Source organism: Pelmatolapia mariae, linkage group LG18 (genome assembly GCF_036321145.2).
Source record: "Pelmatolapia mariae isolate MD_Pm_ZW linkage group LG18, Pm_UMD_F_2, whole genome shotgun sequence".
Classification (NCBI taxonomy): Eukaryota; Metazoa; Chordata; class Actinopteri; order Cichliformes; family Cichlidae; genus Pelmatolapia; species Pelmatolapia mariae.
In genome coordinates, this window is record NC_086243.1 from 7,781,042 (window position 1) to 7,798,317 (window position 17,276).

Below are 17,276 nucleotides of genomic sequence, written 5' to 3' on the forward strand. Positions count from 1 at the left end.
TCTCGGCACCCTCAGAGCCTGAGCCTACGCCTTCCTCATTTCCTGATGACACATCCCTGAAGAACCAGGAGCCCCACCTGGGACCCAAGCCTCGCTCACACAACAGGGTCCTCAACCCTCCTGAGAAATGTCTAGCGTGCCACCTCTCCCAGTTTGTGTCCATAAACCTCCTTTTCTGCTCCCCTGTTAATCTTCTCTCATTCTTACACTGCTCTTTGATGGTCATGTGATCTCTACACCTAAATACAGGCCAGTTATTGTTGTTGTTCACACCTGACGCCTGGGCTCATAAGTTGTCCTCAACATCTTGCACTTTCATCCCCCGTTTCTGACTCCCTGCCGTCTGTCTTCTCCTCGATATTCTTCTATAATGAAACCTGCATTTATTACAGTCACCAATGAGTCAGCTGAATGGCTAGCTGTCACATTATCACTTTAACTGTAACGCTTTTCGGTCTCAACTTTGCAGTTACTGTTTTCATCGTTTGTGATACAAGCATTTGTAAGTGTAATTTGTTTGGAGGCACAATCGTTGAATTTTGTGTATGTGAAAACATTTCTGCATCTCAGGAACGGTTTGGACTACTTGCATAATTTTCGGCTTGAAACTGACCTGCAATTTGGTTTGGCTAAAAATTTCACAGCAGACATTTGCCCAAATTTCTGGGAGCTTTCTGGGGTGAACACAGCTTCTCATCAGTTTAATAGCGATTATAGCCTTGGGCTAATTTCCATCTGTAGACGCTCTGGCAGGTTGGTGTTACACACAAGTTAGTAAAAACATACAGAGACAACAATAACAGGACAAAATTAGTGATCACATTAAATTAGAAGAAACAATGACAAGAAGAGTGGAAAACAGAGGACAATACAGATAACAATAACGGAAACACATCAGTTATATTACACAAACCCCACACATGCCCTGACTGTCCTGATATTGCACTGACCCATTACACTAATAGTTGTTTCCCTTTTTGTAACACACTAACTCTTTTTCACGTCCAACATAAAGCATGATTAATTAAACATGATCACATGTTTGCGTGTGCCTCAGCCACCCTTTTAAGTGACTCTTAAAGATAGGGAGACTTGCACTTTCCCTCACTGACAGGGGAAGAGTGTTCCAGAAGCTCAATGCAATGACAAAGTTCAGACCTTAACCTGATGGAAATCCTTTGGTGCGACTTTAAGAGAGATGTGCATAAACAAATACCCCCAAACTTCAATAAACTGAAGCAACATTGTAAAGAAGAGTGGACCGAAATTCCTCCACAGTGATGTGAAACAGCAATAAAATCATACAGAACACCATTGCTTCAAGTTATTACTGCCAAAGGTGCTGCAGGTTTCTCTGTGCTGCTTTTTTTGTCGGGAGTCACTTGGGGAACATTTTCGGGCCTTTATTGGCCAAGCTATCTATGATAGAGATGCAAAATCTATAGATTTTGCTGGCTAAACCTGAAAAATCAAATTGAAAATCAAATGTTCAAAATGTAAATTTGGTGACAGGTTAACAGAAAGCTTGAAATATTTATTCTGACAGGGAATCCGTGTCTGAGATTTGAATATTTAACCTTAAAGGGCTGTTTTCATATATGGAGGCAACGGGATTGTAAAGCACTGAGTTTCATTTTTGGTTAGTGCATCGGCATAATTATTCTGGCACCAAGCAGCGATGTGACCTGTGGATTACTGCAGGATAAAATAATACTTCCGGGCCCAGCTTTCAAAGTAAAAGTAGTTGTGGGAAACTGGCAAATGCTTTCCATCAGCATTTAAAAAAGCTAAAGAACAAACAAACAAACAAACAAATAAATAAATACATAAATAAAAAGGGTGGGCGGTGTGCTGAATGAATGATAAAACGACTCTGTGAAGACAAAACAAAGCTATAAAAATGTCCACGTGCACAGACTTGCACACAAAAACTGCGTGACTCCTTGCTGGCTGTAACTCGCCGCGCGTGATCACCTGTAATGTTCTTTAATAAGACAGACACGTGACCATTCCTATAGCCGTGTGTATCTGCAGGTGAATGAGTGAAGCTACATAAACATTTAAATTAGCAGAGCTTGCCAGCCATCATGGAAATCCGATAACAACACGGTGGGGGCTCGCTTCACATTCAAACTTTAAACGAAGGATTTTAAAAGTATTTGGTGTGGGTTAAAGCAGTGCACCAGTAGGCTATACGTTTGACATCCACACAACTTTCACTGAATCACAACAACAGAGGATCGTCGTTGTGCGTATAGCGGTTGCTAGGTAACGGCATGTCGCCGTCAACCCGGATGTAGGCGGAGCTTAGCGCTAGAATCCCTTTGATGCTTTGATGTCTTAAGTGACGTTGCGTTAGAAAAGTCCTTAAATAGGGGTTAGTTACCCTTGTTTAGTAAGAAGCGTCGTGTCGCAACGGAGCGCAGCAGTTAACAGAAAACATCAATACAAATACAGAGATGAATCCTTTGACTGAAGTTAGAGAAAGTATAAAATCCAAAATTAGCCAATTCTTCATGAACATTACAGAAGAACAGTGGCATGCACTGAAAACAGGGTGCTCAGATGAACAAACCAAGCAGGTACTTGGCATGTTTACAGCTGAGATGTTTCATATCACCATGTCTGAAGTCATGCCAATGATTAAGGACTCTGAGGGTGGTGACGACCCAGGGGAGAGTGTTAACTTGGGGGAGACGAGTTTACAGGGAGTCGGGGAGAAATCGAAGCACTGTGCGTGCTGCACCCATTCGTCCACCCAGCACATTAAGGAGGATCCACAGTCAGCTGATCTGGTATCAGATTCAGAATTAGCAGAGGGGCCAAAAAATGGACCAGTGGCTGAGCCCACCAAGGACTCCTCCGATTCCTCTCCAGACTGTGAGGTGTGCGAGGCTGAACCCTCTGCCACTTCTGATGGTGTGAACGTGGAAGCTCAACTGTTGGACCAACAGCTGCTCGTTAAAGAGCTCCTAAATGCTGTAATTGCACGCGCCTCGAGAAAGGCAAAGGTGCTGCCAACAGACTTTATTCAACAGCAACTCTTCCCGGCTCTGTGGGCGCAAATTAAAGAAAAAACCCTAAACATCAAAAAAAATAGACTCAAAAGTCTTGAAAAATCTATTTTCAAAGACATTACAAAGCTCCTAGGTGTTCCACCTAATCACGTTATCATTGCGATACCACTAGCTCAAGAAGTGGTAATTTCTATATTTAAAGATCACCTTTTCCGAAAGAAGCGAAACCTACTTAGAAGGCTATTCGCATGGTTTGGAAAAACTGAAGATGATGGAGACCAACCATCAGAAACTAAGAAGATCTCCAAAACAGTTTTAGAGGACTGTAAAGCTAATATATTTCCAATACCAGGGGAAAAATCACCATCTGGTGTTAGAGGCAGCTCTTATGATGCTGACCAAAAAGAGCGTGTGAGCACACTTGTTCATGCTGTGCTCTCACATGCTGCAAAGCCTTCCCACCACAAGCCTTCAGTTAGACTTCACAAATTACTTTTTGACAAGGTGATGTCTGATGATCGCATCAAAGACTTGCATATTAATGAGAAAAAATTAAAAAGTCTGGATGAGGTCATTTACCAAGAGCTCCGCAACAAAACGTTCTGTGAAGACAAGCATATGATCGTGTTACTGAATGACGGGGACCCGGTAGTGCAAAATTTGACGATCAATATCATTAAAAAGTACTTGATCGAGTTGATGGAAAATCCAGCCCTTAGCGCGGCTGAAGAAGTTCAAAAATACAGGTCTTCTGTGGAAGTCTGTATTGAGGACTTGGTGAAGCATGTCTTCGAAAATGCCGAGTCACCCTGCTCTCCTGAAAAAGCCGATGCCATCTCCAAACGGCTGTTCAGTAAAGTCTGGCCGCGAATTAAAAAAATTCAAATCCCCGCTGAACATGTGATATTCCTCAGTAGCATGGTGTACAAGTCTCTCCTAGAGAAATGGAAAGACCCAGCTGTGATTCTGACATTCATGTCACTGGAACACAGATACGTTTATGATCGCATTATTCAGGTCTTCAAAGAGCATACCGTAACTATATTGGAAAGTCAACCTTTCATCAGAAGCTTCTTTTCCTCTGTGGGTCGAGCAACGGGGTTCACACACAGAGAAAACAAAATGAATGTTCTGTAAGCAATCCATCAGGATTGACTGTAAATATTTATTTAAAATTATTTGGACAGTTGAAGTGTATTAGTTGACATCAAACTCTTTAAATTGACTAACAAGTCCTTTTATAAACCCCGCAACCGGCCGAGGCAGATGGTCGTCCCTCACTGAGCCTGGTTCTGCCGGAGGTTTCTTTCTTTTAAAAGAAAGTTTTTCCTCCCCACTGTCGCTGAGTGCTTGCTCAGAGGGAATTGTCAGATTATTGGGGTTTTGTTTTTTGTCAACTAATACACAGCTTATCTTATTGGGCACTCTAAATTGTTTTTTTTTTAATTAATAAAATCCTAAAAAGATTATATTGTGAATATTGCGTGTTTTCATTGTCACACAAATGTCTACATTTTCAGCCTAGACTGAACACGTGTGTGTGTCATTGTATTCAATCAAACATTTTAGTAGCAACTATTGTATATGGCAGATGTTTTACTCTGATTACACACAGCTTATGTAGGAGTAGGTCACAGATAATAGGTATTCATTTGTAAATTTGACCTCTGACCTCACATTGATACAGGATGACAGGATATTTGTATGTAAACTATAATGTGATATTTAGAATCCACATATATTGGTAAATAATCTCCTAAATGTTGCCAAACTGACCAATCTGTAAAGTTGAGGTTACCAAAAATTGTGTTGAAAGTCAGAACCCATCACATGGGTTAAATTACCATTAATGTTTGGGTTAAGATTTCTTCTTATTATAAAATTCAATTTATAAAAACTAGATTCAAAACAGATTTTCTCAAAAAATCTTTTTATTGCCATATGATACATGAACATAGACAGCAAATTCATAAAAATCTATCAATGAAAGTAAAATAGAAGTATAAAAAAAAGTATATAATTCATTATATTATATCCATTACTTCAAATCAGTCTTTTGGTTACAGCACATGTAAATGCATGTAAAAAGATGAAGACATGAGAGCAAATCTAATTTAAAAAAAAATCTTAACTTTAAAAAACTGATGAATTGATGATTATCTCAGCACATACATCAACACTTTGGAAAAGTGGCAAGAGGGAATCTCCCACTAAGATCATTTCATGCACCTTTATGAGCAACATTTTACACTTCCATCATAGCTAAATGAGCCCTCATTCATTTGATCATATTTGGTTCATGTTCTGGGATTCATCTGTTCCTGGGATAGATGACAGTGTGAAGGAATTCCCAAGCTGGGCGCATGACTCTGGGTAGCTTGCATCAAAAACAAAAAATGCTTTGATGCAGCCATCAACACACTTAGACTCCAAAACACATTGCTTGCATTAACTGAACTTTCAAAACAGAGCTACCTTAAATTACACAATTGAAACATATGTGTATTGTTTGTGTATTTATACACAAACACTCAGATATATTCAAATGATTTTAAAAAAAATTCCATTTACCTGTTACTACCACACCAAATCTGGTCGTTAGTACTTCCTGGCTTGTGTAGCCACTATGATCCTGGAGCATTTCCATTGTGTTTTGGAGTTTATACGTGCTTTGTCTCTAGGGGCCACCGTAAGTATATTTTTATTTATTCACTCCACATAAAATCTAATAAATAAATTATAAAATACAAAAAAAAACTATTTACATTTCAACTTTTAACTTTTTAAATTTTCTGCTTTTTCCTTTTAAACAAATTTCAAGTGAAGCAACACAAAACACTGCAAACCACAGCACAACATACAATACAACATAAATTAAAATATGCAAAACAAAAAGAAGATGCACATTCTCTGTCATATAGGTCTGGGATGATTTTTGGGAGAGTGTTTTCCTGCTTGGAATCACATACAGAGGATTCACGGCATGGATAAACTTTCTGAATCCTTTATCATCCGCAACTGAAAATAATTGTGGATGATTACTATACCTTCCTAACGTGACGATGTTGTCTCTTGTTGTTGTCCCTGGCTCGCTATCTCTCTCTTTCCCTCCCGCTCTGTTCCTGTGCTACTGCGACTTTAACTACCGGGTATATTAGATGTTTTTTCTATGATTTATTTGATGATTTGCAAAAGGTTCTCCCTGATTGTACTTTTTTCATGACTTTTGACTCCTCGAGGACACCGTAGTAATGTGATCGGAACTTCCGTAGAAAAAACAGATTCACTGTTTTGAAAAGGTAAACTGTGGTTTGTGCTGCATTTGTCTGCATTTTTTGTTGTTATCGTTGTTGTTTCCGATGCTTGTTATTGTGCTAGTGTTTACCCTCACTGTTTCACAAACGCTATTATGCAGATTCGAATGCAATATGATTTTATTCTATCTATCGTTATGATGCACGATAATATTATCGGAAGGTCTTTATAGTACCAAAAAGAGGAGGAATAAAAAACTGCTTAAAGAGTGAATTGGATCACATACGATTTGATGAGTTGCAGTGCATTTGTAAAGTTAGTGTTTAAGTTTAAGTTAGTGTTGTCAAAGTTCAAAGTGCGCTGCATTACATAATCAGAGACGTTGCAAAACTACACCCAGGTGTAATGAAGTTTACTTGCTGATTCGTGCATGTATAGCAGATACTTATAAATATAACTCTAGAAATATGCTGGTTGAGCCAATCATGCAATAGAATTTAATTGCATGGGAAATATCTGAAGTGCTGTGTGTGTGTGTGTGTGTGTGTGTGTGTGTGTGTGTGTGTGTGTGTGTGTGTGTGTGTGTGTGTACTCCAGTGCTGCCAGTATGGAGGGAGATCCTCTCTCAGCCCTGTTTACTCCTGCTTTTGTGGTGGATGTGGACAAAGTGAAGAGGAATGCCCAGAGGATGATCGAGCTCTGCCAGAAACTGGGAGTCCAGCTTCGTCCACACATGAAGACCCACAAAACCCTGTATGGATTCATACGCTCACGCATAGACACGCACACAGCACATTGCTTACAGACTTGCTGTGTATACAGGATTCTGATGAGGTCTGTGTGTGTGTCTAGTGAGTGTGCTGACATTATGACAGGTGGATCACAGAGGTGCATAGTGGTTTCCACCCTGGCAGAGGCCTGTTTCTATGCTGACCATGGATATGATGACATCCTCTATGCCTACTCTATTCCCTTTGATAAGGTTCTCTCAGCTCACACTTTAAATGTCTCCTTGTTTTATATTCTGTGAAATCATAAAAGCTGTAAAACATTAGAAATGGAAAAAATATATTATTAATAACTGAGCCTGCTGAAAATGTATCAACTGAATCATATTTAGTAATATTATCACTAGCAACAATACATATATGTAAATATATGATACATGTATATCACCATAGCACTTGCATGTAAAATAGCTCCAGTTCTTTGACATAATTTCTCATCTATTTTATATTTGTTAGTTTTTAATGTCCCAGCTGTGCTCTCTGTGCCATTTCTAATGTATGTCTCTGTGTGTCTTTAGGTAGAGCGTTGTGCAGCCCTGTCAGAGAGACTGGATCTCTTCCAGATTTTATTGGACCATCCTGATGCTTTGGAGCAGCTCCGAAAAAGACCCCTGAAAGATGGTCGGCAGTGGCACGTCTGGCTCAAACTCGACTGTGGCAATGGGAGAGGTAAACGTGCAGGGAAACTGCAATAGATCTAATCATAAGTGCCTGAGCTACACTTCACCTCTCTGTTAACACGAGGTTTGATCATGCGTCGGCTCTTTGTCATAGCTGGCGTCCTGCACTCGGAGCCAGGAGCGCTCAAACTGGCTGAAGCCATCGCTAAGACGGAAGGCGTGGAACTTACAGGAGTGTACGCCCACTGTGGGAATACCTATTACTGCACAGGAGTTGAGCAAATACAGGCTGTTGCCCAGGAAACCACCAAACTGACTCTGCAGTTCATGGAAAAGTAAGCTGAAAGCTTAAAAAATACATGTAACACTGACTCATTAAAGCTGCTCTAATCAATAATTTTATCTCACTGGATCTTTAAGAACACACGCGACATAAAGGCTGTTGCTCATACTCTTAAAAAATTAGTTTTTATGACCTATTTTAACATCTTTGTTTTGGTTTCACAGCCCACAGGTTTCTTGTATTGAGTCACACAGCTTTGTTTCCAGAAGCAACAAATAAATCATACATCATATCTAAAAATGATGTATCCCATCTTTTGCATTAGGCTGTAAACATGTTTATTTCTGCTCTAAATTTGAGCATTTTCTTGTGGGTGTGATTGACTCTTTTAGAGCCACCTGGAAGAATAATTCTGCATGAACTTTGTCCTTCAACTGGTTTTTTGTTTGTTTGTTTGTTTGTTTTGGGGTTTTTTTTGTGTCAGACTGAAGGCTGTTGGCATCACCTGTAAGTCCAGCATTGGCTCCACCCCTACCTGTAGTCATCCAGTCAAAGACATGGCGCAGCTGAGCGAGGTCCACCCAGGAAACTACGTCTTCTATGGTGTGTACACATAGACCCACTGTTTCCTAGTTTAAGTGTGACGTGTAAAATCCATTTTTTCGTTATTTGTTGTGTATATTCAATATTCCCAGCGTGACTCAGTAAACATGACAAAGACCATGCCCTTTGACTTCACATCAGATGGGAAACGTAGAATCGAAAGAGCCCTTTGCCCTACAAAAACAGTCCCCGACAGTACTGTCCTCTTAAGGTCATGATATAGCTGCCTCTTAGCCTACGTTCACACTGCAGGCGAAAGCGTATCAAATCCGATTTTTTTGACCCTATGCGACCCATATCCGATCATGGTATGACAGTGTGAACGGCACAAATCCGATATTTTCAAATCTGACCTGGGTCACTTTCGTATGTGGTACTGAATCTGATACATATCCGATGTTTTAGAAAGCGACTGCTGTTTGAATGGTCATGTCGCATTAAATCCGTCTTTTACGTCACTGACACAAGACAGACGCCAATTATCAGCGCCGGAGAAGACATCGCGAACGCTTCCTGGCCATCCAGATGTCAGTGAAACTGTTGGGAAGACAACGTTGGAGAAACGTGAACATTTTATTTGTACTGTATAATCTGCAGATTCTGACAGAAATCTGCAACTATCCTTTGAAGCACCGCTCCTCTCTAAAACAGCAATAAGGATAATTATTATTTTATTTACATTATTATGTAAATAACAAAATAACTTAAAGCAAAAAATTGGGAAACATAAAGTCCGAAGTCTTTATATTAAGGGCCATCAGTCAAACAATATTGTTTACTCTGAGTCTAAACTGAGCGCGTCTTCTTTTGCGCATGCAGGCCGCTTTGAGGGTTCACACTAGAGCGCGTTTGCTGTCGCATTTTATTTGTAGTGTGAACAAGCAGACAAAAAAATCGGATTTGATCAAAAATTCGGAATTGAGCATTAAGACCTGCAGTGTGAACGCTTTTGTCTACTTGCCCGACATGTTTCTAGTTCACTTCGGGACCCGACAACGTTTAAAGCTACAGGCGCTGAAACAGCCTGTTTGGAGCAGAGGTTTATTAAACAGTCTACAGGTATGGCAGGATAAATGACCTTATTGGTATTTTGAGCTGAGGAATAGTCGGGAGACATGTCACACTTAAAATATATTTTTCAAAAGGGCCTTTAAATAACAATTTCTTTTAAATGTATGTTTGTGGCATGCAGATGTACAGCAGTCTACCATTGGCTCATGCTGTCTGGAGGACGTGGCTGTGAGGGTTCTCACAAGAGTCATCGGTCACTGTCCACACAGGAACCAGCTCCTGATTGACTGTGGATGGGCTGGAATCAGGTGGGTTCAACTTCATTCAGTGGGAGCTAATACCTATCCCCTGTGTTCTGTTTTTTTGTTTTACTCATCACTGCTATCACCAGTGTAAGCTCTGTTTTGGAACAACCATGTAACCTTTCACCTACTCTTGCTTGTCTCTCTCAGTTTGGACGGAGCTGGAAAACTTCCCACTGGATACGCTGTGATTGAGGGGCATCCAAACCTCAAGTAATGCTTTAAAAATAAAATAAAATCTCAGTCTATTTTAGTATCTTTTTTCTCTTTTACTCTCAGTACCGATGTTAAGTGTGACTGGCATTTCCCTCCAGGTTGTTGTCTATGACCCAGGAGCATGGACGAGTGGAGCCCATCTCAGAACAACTGGACTACAGCAAGTACCCCCTGGGCTCTCTGCTCACACTGATTCCCTACCACGTTAGTACTGAATGATTTATAGTACATCTTATTGACACATCAGTTTTATTGTACATTTTCCTGTTGTCAGACAATGCCTTTTTTTCTGCAGTCATGTGCAACAGCAGTGATGCATCCTGTGTACCATGTACACTCCAAGGGTCGTCTGGTAGGGAAGTGGACGCCCACTCGCGGGTGGTGAAGAGCTGGACGATGTTTCCCCCTTCTTGTCTCTTTGGGGCAGATGAGATGTATAGAGACTCATTCCAAATTATTTACACATTAGAAACACATACAGCGATTCCTTCTTTTGTTAGTGAGATGTGCCATCTTGATGGTAAAACATATAATTAATGAAAATATTCTTACTGTGGGCTTCAGAAGTTTCATACTGTAACAGAAACCCTGTTCCACTAATATTATGTCTTTAAAATTAATTTTTGTGTTCTGCACCTGTTTTGTCACTTTTTCACTGCCTACAAGGAGACCTAGCTAGTGATGACTTCATAGAAAGTCCTATCACCTGTGCTTTGTGCTATCGGCTATTAATACCAATGCTAATAAATACATGCTAATGAATGACATTTTATATACAACTGCAAACTTTTGTGATTTATTTTTTCTATCGAAATAAAAACTTTCTTGGTCCCCTTTAATCTTCTATTTTTCTGTAATCTATGAATAGATAAGTGCCAGCGTTTGAACGGACACGTAAAAAATATCTTGGTGACAAATGTTATTTTTTTAATATTACAGAAAATACATCATTCACATTAATAGTAACCTACATTACTTATTGAAAATATAATAATTAATCAGTCGGTAAAAACCCTTCCCTTGTAGGGTTTTAGCCGCACAGACTGAGCGGTTGTTCGAAGTGCATCTTGGGAAATGTGGTTTTAGCTGGAAGCAGCGTTCCAGTTGGCCACTGAATGACCTTTCACTTGTCACGTGGTTTAAAAACTTCAGCGGGATGGCGCGGAAACTTGTCCCAGCAGCATACTGCCTTGCTGTCACTGTGTGAAAGTTGTGTTTACATTTTTGTGTGACGGTACTGACGCTGTACAGTAAGTTGTGTCGCTTTAGACACATTTTTGTTTCTATTTTTATTTCCCACTTTTATTTGGACTTTCGGCGTGTGGCCGCTGATTGAAGCAGGGCTGCTTCTCGCTGTTTGAGAAGAATGGCCGCCCCACACTGTTCGTGAATAGAAACGGACTGAATGTAAACCTGCGTTAGCAGCTACACCTCTGAAAAGCAAAGCATGTGTTGTAGTGTTACGAGCAACTAACTAAAGTCGCGCTGTTTGTCGTTGTTATCTTTAGTCATGAGTGTGCTGGAGGTGAAGTTCATCGGGGATGGCGATGTCCTGGAGCACATCGTGGACAAGCAGGAGGGTATGGATGCTGTGCTACTATAGAAATGTTAGTTTACGAGCACTTCTGTGTCTCTCTGACTCTGCTGTCTGTACTGTGCGTACCTCCATAAGGTGCGCAGAGCATCACCGGGTCCGTTCAGAAGATGGTAAAGTTTAAGAGCCCGGCTGGACGACGGGGATGCGGAGAGGATGCGGAACATGATGGAGATGAAAATGGAGTCCACGATGAGCAGGATTATGTCCAAGCTTTAGGAACAGATAACGCAGAAGGTGAGTGCTGAGCAGGGGTAATGACTTTCTTCACCGGGAGGTTTGTTTTCTTTGCAGACAGACCGTGATCAGCTGACGATGCTGCTGACTCAGGTTTACTGCTCTTTGTTGATTTACCCAAATACGTTTGGAAAAATGCAGACAGATTTTGGCTGATTTTCTAAGTCTACACAGTCAGGCAAAGTACAAATGTGGAATTTAGCAAGTGCTGGTTTACCAGCTGAAATTCAAATCAATGACAGAGACTGCATATAGTTAGCTCAAATCCCCTACAAAATCCTTGTAAAAATATTCATGCCACAGAGGTACTTATGCTTATGGCAGGAGACTTTCTGTACACCTCAGTTTCACTCCATTGCACACATTAAGTGTGTTTGTAAGATGGACTATATTGCTGATATTGACATATTATATGCTTATCAATACTGGCATATAGGTTGTTTGATTACATGAGTTTAACAACCTTTTTAAAATAATTTTTGGTGGGAATTTTGAACATTCATAATGCTGTGAAATTTTAGCTTCGTATAAATGCATGAAAAATATCTGAGGCTTTTTTTTCTTTCTTTTTTAATTCATTTTAAAATGACCAGTTTTCTCTTGGATTTACAGAAGATGAAGATGGCTTGTCAAGAGTGGCTGGATCCTCCATCTTTACCTTTCAGAAAGTTAAACGCAGCCACAGCATGGCCCAAACCGGTGAGAGCCTCCATTCTCTTCTCACATAGATCGGAAAACATTTTCATATTATACATCTCCTTCCAGTTCTTTCTTTAGATACCATATATGCTCATTTTGTGTTGCACACTTTCCATAAACAGCAAGTGAGCTGGCTCGGACTCCTGGAAAAAGCGTGAGCTTCAGCACGACCCCAAACTTTGAACCCTCAACCCCCAGTCGAACGGGGCGGAGTGAGTACAATAAACTTTCATCATCTTTTCCGTATACTCATCTTTTTGCTCATTTTCACACAGTTAAGTATTTTCTTTTCTTCTATTTCAGACCCTAGAGGTGAAAGCAGAACACCACAGAAGGTGAGACCATAGAAACCTTTAAACTTCTTAAAGTCCAAAGCCAGCGACCTCTGGTGCCAACTTAAGAATTTTATTTTATTTTAATTTAACAGCAGAGCAAAAAGGTCCAGTTTGTCTCTACAACACCACACAGGCTCAGGAAGAGAATAGCAAGTGAGTCTGACTGGGAATAATTCAATTCATTCTAAGTGAAATTGCACCTTTCCTCTAATCTAAATGGTTTGTTTGTTTGTTTGTTTGTTTGTTTGTTTGTTTGTTTGTTTGTTTGTTTTTTAGCTCCGAGCTTGCGGTCAGACAGCGACAGTGAGCTTTCACCCTCTGACTCGGGTGAGGAGGAGGATGAAGATGGGCTGGAGGAAGAGCAGAAAGGAAATAAAGAGGATAAAGAGAACGTGACCACCCCGAGAACTCCCAGTAAAGGTTTATCAGCAGCTCTCTACAAGACTCCTGCCAAGAAGAGCAAGAGCACGCCCGAACCTCAGAACCAGCCCAGTATGGTTGAGGAGTACTTTGAAGCTCACGGCAGCTCGAAAGTGTTGACATCAGACCGAACTCTGGAGCGTTTGAACACCCCTAAAATTGACAGGGTTTGTTTTTAACTGCATTTGAAACATTGTAAATGAGCTGCTTTCCTAATAGATTTAGTGTGAATTTGTCTTTATTTTTGTTTTTGCAGGAAACGTTGGTCCGACTTCTGGAGGGGAAACAATCCTGCTACTCAAAAGAGATCCAGCAGCTGCACGACAAACACAGAATCCACTTTAGCAAATGGATGTTACAGTTACAGTAAGTGAGGTTGCAACGTAGTTGTGTGCATTTTTCTGGTGTTTTAAGAGTGGTACAAAGTGTCTGTGCCTGTCTGTGTGTAGGCTGGGATTCAGCGTGCTGGTCTACGGTCTGGGAAGCAAAAAAGCTCTGTTGGAAGACTTCAGGGAGTCTCATCTGTCGCAAGAAATTCACCTTGTGGTTAATGGATTTTTCCCTTCCATTACTCTTAAATCAGTCAGTATGCACACACACACACGAAAATATTTTGCATAAATTGCATAATAAAATAAATATCCCTGATCATGAAAATTAAATTCTCACAGATATTAAACGCGCTGACGTGTGAGGTTCTGGATCACCAGGGAACTTTCCGAACCCCCTCGGACCAGATCCAGTTTATCTCCCAGACCTTAAAAGACAGTAAGCCCATCAAACTCCTGTGCATCCCGAGCATGTGTGGTTGTACCGCATGTTTTACACCGATGTCCTCACAGGCCCAGATCTGCACGTCTACCTGCTCATCCATAATATAGACGGACCCATGCTGCGAGGAGAGAAGACCCAGAGTGCACTGGGGCAGCTGGCATCCCTGCCAAACTTGCACATGGTGGCTTCTTTAGACCACATCAATGCTCCACTGGGTGGGTGTTCATAATAGTCTGCACTGAGGTGCTAATTCTGTTGAAATCTATCCTGAATATATCCTGCTTGTTTTCAGTGTGGGACCAGTTTAAGCAGAGCCAGTTTAACTGGCTGTGGTGGGAATGTGTGACGTTCCAGCACTACTCGGAGGAGACGTCGTATGAAAACTCCCTCCTGGTGCAGCAGACTGGCGCTCTGGCTCTGTCCTCCCTCACACATGTGCTTCGCAGCTTAACACCCAATGCAAGGTAACTCCAAAGACCTAGAAGCCAGTCATACTGCTGGGTAGTTGTTTTTAATCTTCTGTCTAAATGAACAAGGAGAGAGCCATGGGAGGATCTTAATGAGGTGCTAATGAGTTATTGAAATACTAGGATCTAAATATGACATATCAGATGAGAAATATTCGCTCGCATATTAGCTTCCTTGTGAAACGGGCCATGCTTATCCCATTTTTGTGCACAGCTTCTGCGTTTTTCTTCACGTTTAGCCTATAATCAATTTGGACAACCAACCACTTCTGCTCCTCCACCACCTCAACATCCTGTCCCAGGATAGGGACGTGCCAGTGGATGATTCCTCCCAGTCCACTCCACAAAATCATCCAATAGTGTTTTGCACTCCTGCCCATCACTAATACAGTGGTGTAAAAGGTGTTTGCCCTCTTCCTGATTTCCTATTTATATCTTTGTCCCACTTAAAGTTTTCAGAAAGTGCATTTTAAATACAAAATGCACTTTCAAAATCAAGGTTTTCTTTATTAAGGGGAAAAAAATCCAAACCCACTTAAATAGGACCTGCCTGACAATGTGGAGCAGAATAGAAGATCCTCAAAAGCCAGTCATCATGCCACAATCCAAGGAAATTCAGGAACAAATGAGAAATGAAATAATTCAGATCTCTGTCTGGAAGAGGTGGGACCAGTGGGACTCCATTGAACCACAATGAGAGCCGTTATCCACAAATGGCAAAAAAAACATGGAACAGTGGTGAACTGTCCCAGGAGTGGCCGGCCTACCAAAATTACCCCAAGAGCACAGCATCCAAGAGGTCACAAAAGATCCCAGAACAACATCCAAAGAACTGCAGGCCTCACTTGCCTCAGTTAAGGTCAGTGTTCATGACTCCACCATAAGGAAGAGACTGGGCAAAAATGGGCTGCATGGCAGAGCTCCAAGACGAAAACCACTGCTGAATAAAAGGAACGTAAAGGCTTGTTTCACTTTTCCCAGTTGATCCCCAAGACTTTTGGATAAATACTCTGTGGACTGAAAAGACAAAAGTTTAACTTTCTGGAAGGTGTGTGTCCCGTTACATCTGGTGTAAAAGTAACACAACATATCAGAAAAGGAAAATCATACCAACAGTAAAATATGGTGGTGGAGTGTGATCCTCTGGGGCTGTTTTGCTGCCTCAGGACCTGAAAGACTTGCTGTCGGTAAATCGAACCATAAATTCTGCTGTGTACCAAAACATACTGAATGAGAATGTCCGGCCATCTTTTCATGACCTCAAGCTGAAGAATACTTGGGATCTGCAGCAGGATAATGATCCAAAACACACCAGCAAGTCCACATCTGAATGGCTTCAGAAAAATGAAATGAAGACTGACCTGAATCCGATAGAGATGCTGTGAAATTACCTGTCTGAATTACAACAATTCTGCAAGGATGATTGGACCAAAGACTCGGTCAGCAGTCACAGGCTGGGATGAGATGAACGTGTTTACTGACATTTCCTGTAGCTTGTCCCTGAGTAGCAGTGGCTGAAACATCTTAAAGGCACTTGAGAAATCAAAGAAAGGTGATCTTCACCACGCAGCAGTTATTATCTAGTTGGGAGTAAATATAGATGACTGCAATCATTCATCCACTCCCAGATTTGGTCTGTGTGCAAACTGCAGAAGGTCAAGAGGTGTTTTCACCTGTGGTCTTAGATGGGCCCAGACCAGTTTCCAAAAACTGCATGTACAGACTCGCCAGTGAAATCTTATTGTGAGAAGTGCTTCAAAACTTTTAGCTTTTCAAAGCTTTTAAAGAGTTTATAAAGCTTTTATTTCAAGAGTGACAACACAGCAAGTGTTTTTCTACCAGGGCACTGAACAAATACTAAAATAATTCATATCAAGTATGAATAAGCCAATAAAAATAGTAAGTATATACTCATAGGGAATATGGCTAATTGTTTCTTTTGTTCCGATTTCTGTTCAATGTTTTGAGTCTGGCGTCTCTCATTATGTACAGAGCTGTTGGGAAAAAACTTCATAACTGCTTGTTTTTCTTTTTGCAGAGGAATCTTTAAACTGCTGGTCAAGTTCCAGCTGGAAAACAAAGATAATCCTTCATACGCAGGTACGCATTCACATTCGGCTTTTATGTCAGTTTTCTAGTGCCGTTTGTAATCACAGTTTGTCCTCTGTGCAGGATTGTCATTCCAGGATTTCTACCAGCGATGTCGAGAGGCATTCTTGGTGAACTCTGACCTCACGCTGAGGACTCAGCTGACCGAGTTCAGAGACCACAAACTGATACGGACACGCAAGGTGGACTTCCACTTTAGAATTCCCCAACTCTCATTCATTAAGTGTCTGCAGTACCTGGTGCTTATCACATATATTTGCTTTGGTTCAGGGAGCAGATGGAGTAGAGTACCTGATTGTTGCTGTGGATGCAAGCACACTGATGGATTTCCTGGAGAACGAGGAGGGTGACTGAGTGGACGAGACTTCAGACTTATGAATAATCTCTTCCAGCAGATGTGCAGCAGCACAGTTACATTTGAAAAAGATGTGAGCCCCAGGGTTCTGTACAGTTTAAATTAATAGTTTAAATAAAATTATAGCTTAATTTTCTTTTTTCACATATTCATCCAACATCTGTGTAATTAAACATTTAAAGTTAACGCAT

At 40.9% G+C, this 17,276-nt stretch overlaps 2 protein-coding genes across 3 annotated transcripts; both read left to right on the plus strand.

The window, feature by feature from the left end:
- Positions 1 to 6,211: 6,211 nt before the first annotated feature.
- zgc:162816 (uncharacterized protein LOC571260 homolog) lies at positions 6,212 to 10,922 on the plus strand. Its single transcript, XM_063462242.1, has 10 exons — positions 6,212 to 6,316; positions 6,870 to 7,025; positions 7,125 to 7,254; positions 7,579 to 7,729; positions 7,835 to 8,015; positions 8,448 to 8,566; positions 9,759 to 9,885; positions 10,030 to 10,092; positions 10,194 to 10,299; positions 10,391 to 10,922. The coding sequence occupies exons 2-10, from the start codon at positions 6,880 to 6,882 to the stop codon at positions 10,478 to 10,480; spliced, it is 1,113 nt and encodes a 370-aa protein (XP_063318312.1). The 5' UTR covers positions 6,212 to 6,316; positions 6,870 to 6,879; the 3' UTR covers positions 10,481 to 10,922.
- Positions 10,923 to 11,236: 314 nt separating this feature from the next.
- orc2 (origin recognition complex, subunit 2) lies at positions 11,237 to 17,158 on the plus strand. Of its 2 annotated transcripts, none has more exons than XM_063461680.1 (16): positions 11,237 to 11,345; positions 11,604 to 11,675; positions 11,768 to 11,926; positions 12,539 to 12,625; positions 12,748 to 12,837; positions 12,929 to 12,960; positions 13,053 to 13,113; positions 13,237 to 13,547; positions 13,637 to 13,746; positions 13,830 to 13,962; positions 14,052 to 14,148; positions 14,223 to 14,369; positions 14,447 to 14,618; positions 16,660 to 16,721; positions 16,794 to 16,912; positions 17,001 to 17,158. In XM_063461680.1, exons 2-16 carry the CDS (start codon positions 11,606 to 11,608, stop codon positions 17,082 to 17,084), a joined length of 1,734 nt encoding a protein of 577 aa, XP_063317750.1. In that variant the 5' UTR covers positions 11,237 to 11,345; positions 11,604 to 11,605; the 3' UTR covers positions 17,085 to 17,158. The 2 variants fall into 2 exon arrangements, with proteins under 2 accessions (XP_063317750.1, XP_063317751.1); XM_063461681.1 differs by lacking the exon at positions 11,237 to 11,345 and adding an exon at positions 11,402 to 11,502.
- The last annotated feature ends 118 nt before the right edge of the window (positions 17,159 to 17,276 follow it).

What these genes read in the sequence shown, in the direction of transcription:
- zgc:162816 (XM_063462242.1), top strand. Translation starts at nt 6,880, where the DNA reads ATGGAGGGAGATCCTCTCTCAGCCCTGTTTACTCCTGCTTTTGTGGTG. An exon ending in ATGAAGACCCACAAAACCCT is followed by an intron (nt 7,026 to 7,124) that starts GTATGGATTCAT and finishes GTGTGTGTCTAG; the next exon opens with TGAGTGTGCTGACATTATGA. An exon ending in TCACACTGATTCCCTACCAC is followed by an intron (nt 10,300 to 10,390) that starts GTTAGTACTGAA and finishes TTTTTTCTGCAG; the next exon opens with TCATGTGCAACAGCAGTGAT.
- orc2 (XM_063461680.1), top strand. Translation starts at nt 11,606, where the DNA reads ATGAGTGTGCTGGAGGTGAAGTTCATCGGGGATGGCGATGTCCTGGAG. An exon ending in AGGAACAGATAACGCAGAAG is followed by an intron (nt 11,927 to 12,538) that starts GTGAGTGCTGAG and finishes TTGGATTTACAG; the next exon opens with AAGATGAAGATGGCTTGTCA. An exon ending in CCACATCAATGCTCCACTGG is followed by an intron (nt 14,370 to 14,446) that starts GTGGGTGTTCAT and finishes GCTTGTTTTCAG; the next exon opens with TGTGGGACCAGTTTAAGCAG.